This window comes from Geosmithia morbida (genome assembly GCF_012550715.1).
Source record: "Geosmithia morbida isolate 1262 chromosome Unknown scaffold_12, whole genome shotgun sequence".
NCBI lineage: Eukaryota > Fungi > Ascomycota > Sordariomycetes > Hypocreales > Bionectriaceae > Geosmithia > Geosmithia morbida.
In genome coordinates, this window is record NW_023336199.1 from 305,106 (window position 1) to 316,866 (window position 11,761).

At 54.0% G+C, this 11,761-nt stretch overlaps 4 protein-coding genes across 4 annotated transcripts; 3 read left to right on the forward strand and 1 right to left on the reverse strand.

Moving 5' to 3' along the window:
* Positions 1 to 817: 817 nt before the first annotated feature.
* GMORB2_2163 (OPT oligopeptide transporter protein) lies at positions 818 to 3,958 on the forward strand (the record flags this gene model as incomplete). Its single annotated transcript, XM_035464143.1, has 6 exons — positions 818 to 1,556; positions 1,721 to 2,060; positions 2,155 to 2,373; positions 2,486 to 2,681; positions 2,830 to 3,035; positions 3,247 to 3,958. The coding sequence occupies 6 exons, from the start codon at positions 818 to 820 to the stop codon at positions 3,956 to 3,958; spliced, it is 2,412 nt and encodes an 803-aa protein (XP_035319853.1).
* Positions 3,959 to 4,250: 292 nt separating this feature from the next.
* GMORB2_2164 (uncharacterized protein) lies at positions 4,251 to 6,944 on the forward strand (the record flags this gene model as incomplete). The annotated part of the gene is made up of 3 exons (XM_035464144.1): positions 4,251 to 4,277; positions 5,970 to 6,104; positions 6,231 to 6,944. 3 exons carry the CDS (start codon positions 4,251 to 4,253, stop codon positions 6,942 to 6,944), a joined length of 876 nt encoding a protein of 291 aa, XP_035319854.1.
* A 722-nt stretch (positions 6,945 to 7,666) lies between these two features.
* Positions 7,667 to 8,890, reverse strand: GMORB2_2165 (e3 binding domain; the record flags this gene model as incomplete). The annotated part of the gene is made up of 1 exon (XM_035464145.1): positions 7,667 to 8,890. The coding sequence occupies one exon, from the start codon at positions 8,888 to 8,890 to the stop codon at positions 7,667 to 7,669; it is 1,224 nt and encodes a 407-aa protein (XP_035319855.1).
* Positions 8,891 to 9,567: 677 nt separating this feature from the next.
* On the forward strand, positions 9,568 to 10,596 carry GMORB2_2166 (uncharacterized protein; the record flags this gene model as incomplete). Its single annotated transcript, XM_035464146.1, has 1 exon — positions 9,568 to 10,596. One exon carries the CDS (start codon positions 9,568 to 9,570, stop codon positions 10,594 to 10,596), a length of 1,029 nt encoding a protein of 342 aa, XP_035319856.1.
* Between the last annotated feature and the right edge of the window lie 1,165 nt (positions 10,597 to 11,761).

Here is an 11,761-nt window from a genome sequence, read left to right on the forward strand (position 1 = left end):
AGGATTGCAGAGAGTGTTGATTAGCGTCGGTGGTGGCTGCCGAGGCTTCATCCGAATGATGGATGACGTCCTTCCAAGGTAACCCCGACGTTCTGGTAACGCCTGACGAAGAGTCGGAATCTCGTAGAGACGCGTTTCGCACTGTGAGATTGTGGAAGCCCCTGCATATGATCCACAGTGCGTGGATCGTTGAGCAAGTTTAGCTTGGACCCTGAAACCTGCTCAAGCCTCAAAGCCTCGAGAATCAAAACCTTTTTTTCTTCCTTATTTATTGTATTTCTTCTTCAAATTGTCTTCTACCTCCTACCATAAGATTAAAGAATAATAAAAAAATACCCTATTATATCTCTTTTTCCTGCACATCTCAACACCAAAATGGAGACTTGAATTGCTGTTCGCATCCGTCGCTCGTTTGAATCCTTGTGCACCTGGAAAAGGTTGTTCTGTTCCCTGCTGGTTATACCCGAGCCCCCCCCAATGTGCCACGTCTCCTGGAGAGTTCCAATCGTCATCTCCCTACCCGATCAGTAGACGTCTGAACAAAGGACACGACGACCAACAAATATCTGGTCCGGAGAGGCATTACGCGGGAGCGGAGCTACTACATCTTGATATTCGATAAATTTGGATACCGTCTATACTCTCTCTCTCATTCTTCTAATCGCCATTGCCTTCATTCGTTCCTCTCATTCGACTCATTCCCATCTCATAGCATGCGCTTCCACGTGGTGATGCGCATGAGCTTACGATAGAGAGATCGAAACACTCAATCCCACAGATACGCACAAGGCCGGTGACCGGATCTCCATTCCTCGCCATGGCCCACAGGAGAGCGGCGCCTCACTCCGGGGTGGAATTGGACCACGCCTATCCAGCCTCCCGCACCTCAGCGACCTACCTACCCGATGAGTTCGAGCTGCGGGAGACGGGTACGCGCAACGACGAAGAGCAAGGCCAGGACTCTGAAAACGAGCAGCTTCTCGACCCCAACCTACCAGAGGTCGACGGCACCGGGCGTCTCCGCACCTCGGAGGAGGAGGATGGCGTCAGCGCCAAGGGGGAAGAAGGAGAAGGAGAAGACGGAGAAGGGGAAAACTCCCCGTACCCGGAAGTCCGGGCCGCCGTCAAGAACTACGACGAAGACCTCCCCTGCAACACGGTGCGCGCGTGGACCATCGGCCTCTCCCTCGTGGTCCTGGGCGCATCCATGAACACGCTCTTCTCCCTTCGCCAGCCGTCCATCTCGATCGGCCCGCTGCTGGCGCAGATCATATCGTGGCCCCTGGGCCACGGCTGGGCCGCCGTGGTCCCCGACAAGACGTTCCGCGTGTTCGGGCACGCCGTGGAGCTCAACCCGGCGCCCTTCAACGTGAAGGAGCACACCGTCATTGTCGTCATGGCCAGCGTCGCCTTCTCCGTCGCCTACGCCACCGACATCATCCTCGCCCAGCTCGTCTTCTACAAGCAGGACTTTGGTCTCACCTTCCAGCTCCTCCTCACCATATCGACGCAGTCGCTCGGCTATGGCATTGCGGGCATGATGCGCAAGTTTCTGGGTACGTCGTTCCCTTTCTTCTTCTTCTTTTTCTTGACGAATTGTTACAAGTTTTCAAATTTTTCAATCTCATCTTTTTTTTTTTTTTAAAAAAAAAAAGAGAAGAAGAAAAGGAAGAAGAAGGAAGACGTACAAGATACAGCATGTATACTGACAGAAGAGTAGTATATCCCGCCTCCATGATATGGCCTGGTAACCTCGTTGCCGTCACAGTCCTCAACGCCATGCACGAGACGGACGATAGGAGGGACCCGACCGTCCTTGGCGGGAGCATGTCCCGCTACAGGTGGTTCACCATCATCACCGCCTGCTCGTTCTTCTACTACTTCATCCCGGGCTTCTTCGTCCGCTGCCTCAGCGTCTTCGCCTTCGTCACATGGATGGCCCCCCAGAGTCCCGTCGTCAATCAGCTGTTTGGCGGGGAGACCGGTCTCTCCCTCTTGCCAATCACTTTTGACTGGACCCAGATCTCTGGCTACGTCGGGTCGCCGATGATTCCTCCTTGGTATGTTGAACCGTCCCTCCGTCTCTTTGTGTGTGCGTGCGCATGTCCGTGTTCTCGCGCGTACGATCGAATTGATCTTGACCCCCCTCCCTAGGCACGCCATCGCCAACACATTGGTCGGCGTGGTCTTCTTCTTCTGCTCCCTCTCCGCCATCCTCCACTTCAACGGCGTGTGGTACGGCGAGTATCTCCCCATGAGCGACTCGAGCACCTACGACAACATGGGCAACCACTACGACACGTCTCGCATCCTCACCCCTGACTTCTCCCTCGACGAGAAGGCTTACAAGGAGTATTCACCACTCTTCATAAGGTACGCCCTGCTCCCGACTCCGCCGGATGATACGGAACGTCCTACAATAGACCTCTTTCTTACCACGTGTGTTTCTTTTTGTGTGTGTGTGTGTGTGTGCGCGCGTTACCAGTACAACATTTGCCATGTCGTATGGACTATCATTTGCCGCCATATCATCCCTCGTAGTCTACACATATCTACACAACCGGAAGCAAATCTGGAAACAGTACAGGAACAGTGCGGGTGAGAAGCCCGATATCCACATGAAGCTCATGAGCAAGTACAAGGAGGCACCGACGTGGTGGTACATGACGCTATTTTCCCTTGTGAGTCTCCAGCCCCTGACCCTGAGAAGCCTCATCTCGGCTGCATACATGCACCCTCTCCTTTCTTCCTCCTCCTCCTCTTCTTCTTCTTCTTCTTCTTCTTCTTCACCCGTCCAAGTCAAACTGACCAAAGGGTGCATCATCTTAGATGCTTGTCATGGGCTTCATCACTGTGCTAGGTTACCCAACCCACCTCACGTGGTGGGCTTTCCTCTTGGCCGTCGCCATCTCTTTTGGCTTCTCCCTACCCATTGGTATCATCGAAGCCATTACAAACAACCAGATCGGCCTCAATGTCTTGACAGAGTTCGTCTACGGCTACATACAGCCTGGTCGACCTCTTGCTCTCATGATGTAAGCACGTGGCAGACCCCATTTTCGAGGATTGACGGGAAACCTTGAAACTGACGGATCGAACCGGGAACAAAAACCAGTTTCAAGACGTTTGGACACATTACCATGTGAGTCGCCGTATACTATATTTGTCAAAAAAAAAAAAAAAAACACCCCTTTGTTCCTGGATTAGCGGCAGCTGACCCGTTCTCCTTGTCGAATCTCATCGTAGGTCACAAGCCTTGGGCTTCGTCGGTGACCTAAAGCTAGGTCATTACATGAAGATCCCACCTCGGACGATGTTCCTAGCGCAGGTGGTAGCCACGACGCTCTCGTGCTTCATCCAGGTAGTAGTCCTCAACCTGGCCCTCAACAGCATCCCGGACGTGTGCGAGCCCGACCAGCCGGAGAAGTTTACCTGTCCCGGTGGACGGGTCTTCTACGCGGCGTCGGTCATATGGGGCCTCGTGGGTCCCGACAGGATGTTCTCTCCGGGACGCATATACTCCGGACTGTTCGCCTTCTTCGTCCTGGGCGCCGTCGTGCCGGCGGCGGTGTACTTTGGGCTGAAGCGCTGGCCTGATTCCCCCCTCCGCTACGTCATGGCACCGCTCATCTTCGGCGGCGCCAGCGCCATCCCGCCGGCCACGCCGCTCAACTACCTCTCCTGGGGCATCGTGGGATTCGTCTTCCAGTACTGGATCAAGAGGCGCCACTTTGGCTGGTGGAGCCGTCTCAACTACCTCACGTCGTCCGGGCTGGACCTCGGCCTCGCCCTGGCCACCCTCTTCATCTTCTTCGCCTTCACCATGAACGACGTCGGGCCCCCCAAGTGGTGGGGCAACACCATTGTCGATAGCACTATGGACATGCAGGGCACTGCAGTGCAGATGCATGTGCTCGACGGCGGGGGGGCGCAGCGCTTCGGTCCCGATACATGGTGAGGCTCACCACTAGACTACGATAGAGAGAAGAAGAGAAGGAGGAGAGTCAACCTCTTGTACATCTAATTTGCAATACAGCAGCAGCAGCAGAAGAAGAAGAAAAAGATGATTATTGTACATCATGTGTACACACGCACGCACGCACTCACAGACGCACAGACGCACAGACGCACAGACGCACAGACGCACACATACAGGAGGAGGGGCGCGGATCAGACAAGAAAGAATGTGCTGGCTGTAGATGCGACTCGAAAGCCACCATTTCCCCATGCGAGCACGGAGCACAGAGCACATGTGCAGATGTCTAGGGATCGGCAAGGTAAGGCTTGCGCGTGCTGTTTCTGCCATGCCTCTCTCTCTAGACAAGAGAGAAGATGGGAATGACGGGTGAGCAGCAATGCGATGCATCGGGGAGAAGGAGAAGGATGGTGCCGTGGGGCTGACAGTATAATACCACCCATCCCACACACCAATAGCGAACACCGGGACGGGACGGGACGAGCCTTGAAGGGAAGAGAGTTTTTTGAAGTCAAAGATGGGGGAGAAGCTATTTCCTATTCTCTTTATGAGGATATATATATATATATACTCTAGCCGTGATACTTTGGGTTTGAAGCCTCAGAAGCAGCCGATAGATCAGTTGGCGTGGCCTTCTTGAAACTCGGGGCGTCTCCCCATTTTTGGTGTAAGCGATGGGTTCCTGTATATACAAGCTTTCTCTTCTGCGTACACATCCCCAGCTGTAAATAAAGGGAAAACAAAAGAAGAAGAAGAAGAAAGAGACAAAAAGGGGGGGAGCTTGAAGGAGGATGAGAAGATATGGAGGGACTCGGCAACAGCAGCAGCAATAACAACAGACACAGAGCTCGGTACGATGGTATATATCCACACAGACCTTCTTTCCTCGATCGACTCTCTTCTTTTCTTATCCAAGGTATCGGTTTCAGTCTGCTACTGTCAACCTGTTAGAACGCAGGAGATACTCGTCACATCAAGCGTTTCCGTAGCAGCACCTGGCTGAAAGAAGGAGGGAGTGACTCTCATACCGCATACATGTATGCAACTGCTTGGGAAGAAAGCCTCCTTCTCTCCCACTCAACTCTCTCTCCAAATTCCATTCTCTCGTGTCTCGTGAATTCCCCTTTTCTGAGGCTTGAAAACCTTCCCGCTGCATCCTTTGAAGTTACTGTTCGCCCAGGGGTTCCCTCCCCATGGCTTATTATTTTTCTGGAGGGGGGGGGGGAGTATACAAGGAACACATGATGACTCGGACATTGTCTGTTTTCCTTTCTCCTTTCTCCTTTCCCTTTCCTCTATCCCTTCACCCACAGCTTCATCGGTATTTTCCTACTTCACGTCCCGCAACTCGATCTATCCTGCTTTTTTCTTTCTTCCAGATTACTCGTCAGAGGCTCTCTTCGAATCCAGCTGCAACGAACAGGAGATGTGAGTGCCCATCTTCTCTTCTCTAGCATCGGAAAACATCATCTTCTTTTTTTTTCGTTTGTCTTTTTGTCTTGTTTGTTTACTTGCTGTTTACTTTCTATCTACTCTTCTTCTCACTCTCCCCCGCACACGTACGCCAACACTGTTTCCTGTCTACTTCTCCTTTCCACTCTCCCCCTTACCAGTACCCAGCTCTTGATATACTTGAAATAGCTTCCTCTCTCGGCGCCCCTTTCTTTGGCCGTCTACTATTTCCAGAGGTATTGATGATCCCTTCATCCTCATCCGATCGGCTGAGTCGTTCAGCCTTTCAGACTCTCCCTCCTCTTTTCCTTCTTCTTGAGAGCTCTTCTCTTTCATTATCTATCAGGAAGTTGAGAATCTTCTGATGGGAACCCGCTGACAGTTGATAGGAGAGCTAGACGACGCAAGAGCTCTCTCTCGTCTTGAGCACAGAACCTGATCATTGCTGCCGCGATTCTCAGTACCCCTTCCAAGAGGACCGACTTCAGTCTCCCCCCCGCCCCTCACTCCCTTTGTTTTTCTTTACCACCATCCATCTCAGCTTATCATGTTTACTACGACCGGTATGGGGCTTAGGCCTCACGCTGAGGCGAAGAAGTCACGTCCCAAGGTCTCCGAGAGCAGAAGGAGGCGCATCAGCCGAGCATGCAATGCGTGCAAGAGCCGCAAATCAAAGGTACGTCCACTCCCCTTCCTGGCTTTCCACGCTGCCCAAGACCCCCGACAGGTGCTCGACAGGGGAGGATCATCAGGGGAGTTCCCAACGCCCCCTGGCCAGGGCTGACCAAGGTTCAATCTATAGTGCACCGGCGGACATCCGTGCACCTCTTGTAGAGAAAAGGACTTTGAGTGCCGGTATCGTCCACAGCACGGTCAGATGGCTCCGGCTCCCGTTCAGCAGGCCCCGGCTCCCGTCCCGCAGCCCCCAGCTCCTCAGAATCAGAGCATCACGCCTCTGGGGAGTCCGAGTACATGGTTGTCTGAGACCAGACCTGACCCCGATCCGTCGCTTCTTGATGACATTATCACTCAATGGTTGGACAGCCCCTCTGCCCAGCCACAGTTCGACGGTCCCTCTCAGCAGAGACAGTCCTTCGACGGCTATCCTCTCCAGACGCAGTCCTTCGACGGCTACCCTCCTCAGTTGCAGTCGTTCAGCGACTACCCCCCCCCAATGCAGTCATTCAACGGCCCTCCTCGGCAGTCGCAGTTCGATGGCTATCCCCCCCCGACACCGTCGTTCACCGGCCCTTTTCCGTATTCGCAAGTGTTCGACTACGTCTCTCCCCAGTCACAGACGTTCAACTATCCCTCTCTCCAGCCAGAGTCGTTCAACGGCTCCCCTCTCCAGCCAGAGATGGCCACCCAGTCGCGGTATTACTATCCATCTACCCAGCAGAGACTGGACAGCTGGTCCGTGCCGAGATCATCCGGACTACCTCCTATCGAGCACTCGGACCCGTCAGGACAGGGCAACGGCGCGATGCTCCAGACGCCAGTGGCCCAATATAATTAGGCCAACTGAGAGCATTGTTTCTTGTCGAGGACGCGACTGTACATGCCCCCAACTCCTCACAGCCATTCTCATCCTAGCAGTACGTTTACTTCCGATGGCCTCCCGAGAGAGCACCTCTACACCTACAGCTAGCCCACCCAACAGGCCGGCACGGGTGTGGGACTGTAGACACCACCACCACCGCCACCACCACCCCCCCCAAAAAAAAAAAAACCGGTGAGCCCACCGTGCGTAATGGTCAGTGAAGAATGGCCTTCTACGGGGAGGTAGAAAAGAAGAAGAAGAATAGCAGAAAACAGAGGAAGAGGAAACAGAGGAAGAGGAAAAGAAAAAGAAAAAAAGGAGAAAAAACGAGAAAGAGAGGGAAAAATAAAAAAGGGGGAGGGGGGGAGAATAAGGATGATGCAATCAATATTACTAGTACACTAGCGAAGAACAGAGAAAAGCGAGCATTCACCCCGGATTTGCAAATGTCTTTCGACAGGATATTGCTAGATATCAATAGCAGTAGTAGCAGAAAGAAAAATGTTTGCTGGTTATCTAAAAACCAAGAAGGAAAAAAAAAGGGGTACCTAAGTAGTACAATGTGTGTGTGTGTGTGTGTGTGTACATTACCACGCGCGCGTGTCCATCCATCCATTCACCCCAAATTGACCTCTCTCTCTCTCTCTCTCTCTCTCTCTCTCTCTAGATATGTATATATATATCAAAGAAACAAGCTCTCAAAGCACGAGCCTTCCGGGCTCCTCCTCGAGGATGACCTTGCACCTCTCGAGGAAAGCCTTTGCCCTCGTCTCCTCAGCCGGAGGGACGACGAGGCTGAAGACGTTGGGGCCGCTAGACAGCCCAGGAACGGTGGCGGGAATGGAGGGGGAGCCGGCAACGGCGGTAGGCTTCCTGGGCTTCTTTCCGGCCAGCAGGTCGATGACGTCGTAATCAGCCGATTTTCTGGCGGGAGCGACGCGCGGGGTGGCGGGGGTGACGACGGAGATCTGGGGGAGGTAGGTGCCCCTGGAGCCGGCGGCGGCCGAGGCCTTCTTGACCTTGTCCAGGCCGAGGACCCGGTCGAACAGCTCGGCGGAGGTGGGCTGGCGCCTGGCGGCGGGGGGGAGTTGGTCGTTGGCGACGTCGGCGGCGCGGCCGATGAAGGTGGAGAGGGGGAGGAAGACGCCCAGGGTGTCGTGGATCTTGTTCTGGACCTCGACCACCTTGGAGAGGGAGACGGGGAGGTCGACCCGGATGGGAGGGGGAGGGGCGGCAGCTGCTGCCTTCTTGACGTCCTCCTTGGGAGCAGCGGCAGCAGCTGCCGGCTTCTCCTTCGGGGCGGCAATCTTGATGTTGGAGAGGTCAAGGCGGGAGAGCTGGTCGAAGCGAGAGGAGATGGCGGCCGGTGTGCCGGGGGAGATGGCACCGACGAAGGCGAGGACGTCGCCCTTGAGGAGACGGCCTCCGGGTCCGGTGGGCTTGATCTTGGCCAGGTCGGCCTCGGAGATGCCGTTGGCCTTGACGATGTTCTCGACCGAAGGGTAGAGAGGGTACCTCACGGGCTGGGCTTCGTCGGAGGTGTTGGCACCCTTCTCGGCGACGGGCGCAGATGCAGCAGTACCAGCGTTGTTGTTGTTGTTGTTGTTGTTGTTAGAAGAGGCTGATGAGGAAGCGGCGCTGTCGGGCTGCTGAGCACTGTTGCTGTCGGGGGGGAGCTCGAGAGAGGCAATATCGTCGCCAGCCTCGGCGACGACGGCGATGCGCGTACCGACCTGGATTCCCTTGGAGCCGTCCTGTTGCACAATCTTCATCATGATACCGTCCTCCTGGGCCTCGACGTCCATGGTGGCCTTGTCCGTCTCTATCTCGAGAAGGACGTCTCCGGCGCTAAAGGTCTGGCCCTCCTTGACATTCCAGGTAGCAATGTTTCCCTCCGTCATGGTGGGAGATAGAGCGGGCATGCTGAAGTTCTGGGCGGCCAGGGATCGAGAGGATGAGGTGAAGGCTGTTGCCAAAGCACCGTAGGTCAGAACATCTCATTATCTTGCGCATTTTTTTCCCTCTTCTGTAGCAGGAGAGGAGGGAGGGGAGAGATCAGAGAGGGCTTACTCCTGGTGGCGGCTGCACCCGTGAGACGAGCCGTGGCTCGGCATGCTGCCGCGATCGACGACGCCATTGCGCGGAGAAGGGAATTGACAAGAGCGGAGATGGGGGGAGGGGAGGCGAAAGGGTCGCGACGTTGATGAGTCGGTATGGACACGGGAGAGCACGGGGAAGAGAGAATAAACTATGAGGCTCTTGCAGGAAGCTGTTGTTGGGACGGATTGGTTAGTGGAACCACCTGACCCAATATTTTTGACGGACGGCATCGGAGCGGGTCGTTGACGGAATAATGAGGACAGGTCTCTGATCAGTTTAGCATGATGGATGTCGCCGACATTATTGTCACGGCGACGTGGCCAGGGGGACAACTCCTTTGTATCTTTTTTTTTTTTCCTTTGCTCTCTCTGTTAGCTCTCTTGTCTCGCATGTACGAGCACCTATCGACGCTCGGCTTCAAATTTCATCGAACCCCCACCAACGTACCCTCTGTATCCGGGAAGAGACAGGAGACAATCAATCCGTGTGTCCGCTCACAATGGCCAGCATCTGTCGGGGTCTGTTCCCCCCCGGCATGAGGCCACTCCTCCGCCCCTCCAAGCTCTCCACCATCACAACTACTACACCTCGACTCCAGCCCGCCTCCTTCTTCTCGACGTCGTCTATCCGACAGCGGGCGATCCAAGCATCGAGGATCCAAGCATCGAAGAAGCCTGCGATGAAAGTCCCGATAGCCTCGCGATCATCACCATCAGCCGCCCCGCAGTCGAGCTATGCCATGATCAAGAGTCTGGCCGTCAAGCCCACGCCGACGATCCTGTACGAGGGACCATCGCACTTCTGGTTCTACTTTGGCTGCTGGACGAGCGGCGGCCTGATCCTAGCGTGGACCGCCATCACGGGCCCAGGCGTGGTGAACGACCAGCCAGACGGGGTGCCGCGCTGGGTGGGCTGGGTGTACACTGCCTCGTATGCGCTGCTGGCTGCGATGGGGTTCTACCTCATTTCCAAGACGCCAAACATTGTCAAGACGATACGGGTGATTCCCAGATCCATTCCTGCGGCGGCAACCTCTCCTTCCCCTTCTTCTTCTTCTTCTTCTTCTTCTTCTTCTTCTTCTTCTTCTTCTTCGTCTGCAGCTGCAGCTACGAGGTCCTCGGCGGCGGCAACATCACCACTGCTAGACATGGAAATCACCGTCCGTCGGGCCCTGCCACTGCTAGACCCCAAGGTGATCACGACAAGCCTGGATCGGGTGTCGCTCGCATCGCGCCTCTCGCTCCCAGAGGAGCATGTCCCCCGTCTACGTCGCGAGCAGGTTGAGCTGCACGAGGAGAAGAAGGCGCAGGAGCTGCTCAAGTTCGACATGGGCCACATCCTCACCATGCCTTTTCGTAGGGTCGGTAGGGCGTTTGTCGGTCTGTTTGAGGGCGTCAGGGCTGCCTGGACGGATATGGGGTTTGGGGTGGTCCGTGTTGGTGGCAAGGCGTACAAGATTGATGTGACGCAGGGGTTTGCGCATGATGGCTTCAGGACGTTGGAGAGGATTGTGGCTATCGACGAGTGATGGTAGGGCACCGGAGATGTTTGTTTCCTTTGTGGAAGATGTATTCTAAATGTATCCTGTATGATATCAGATCTACCTATTACTACTGCTGCTGCTGCTGCTGCTGCTGCTGCTGCTACTAATCAGCGCCATGTAATAATATATATTTATGTATGTAGACTTGGAGGTGTCAAGGTGTTGGAGGAGTGGGATTTTTCACCATCTAATATATCACATACCCTGCACTTCTCGGTGCGAACTCCAAACATGAAGGTTCGAATTGAGCATCGTATGTCGGGAGGATCAGAGGAGAAGCCAATTCGTTCGATTGCCCATCTGACACATTGTACTACTAGCAGATGCAATCTTACATGAACGGTCACCGCCATTCGACAATTCGAGCCGGAAAAGGAAAAACGTCAGTCACGGTCGTTATTGGACGTGTAAGCGCGCATCTACGTCGTATGTCATATTGACTGCGCATACACACACAGACGCACACTCTTCACTCCGCCTTTTTTTTTTTTTTTTTCAAATAGAAAGAGATGGAAGAAAAGTTCATGTCATGGCGTAATATGTCGTCTTTTTGCCCTATGATAATAATGAATGCAGGAAGTGGGAATGATGGCTGACGAAAAAAAAAAGGTTTACACCGTTACATGGGTACAATTGAATCGTTGGAACGCCAAACTAGTTCACCCGGCGACAAAGGCGGCCCCTTGAAGTATCAGATCTATCTAGACACTCTTTTGGAATCGTGCACGATAAGCTTCGGTAGCATATAAAGTACTTGCAACGAAGTCAGAGGTTCTCGAGAAGCTGAAACAAGCAGACAGATTTGTGTCAGAAAGAAGAGGTAGGAGGCGAAAAAAGAGAGAGAGAAAAAAAGGCGAAAGTGATTAGTAGTATCGGATGGTGGATAGAGGAGGGGATGATGCTGTATGATGAGCCAATAACACCTTGTCGAATCGGCAGATGGGGAGAAACCAGGGATGTGAGAGGGAGGGGTGACATGGAGACTTGGCTTCTTTTTCGCCTCCTCTTTCTTCCTCTTCGCCTTTACGAGAAGCCTCTACAGGGTCTGAAGGCCGACGAGTTACGTACTTGCAGACGAAGGATCGACATTGATAGAGAAGAGTGTAGAGAAGTATCTGCCGTTGCAACCCCATAGGAGGTCTCCCCCCCC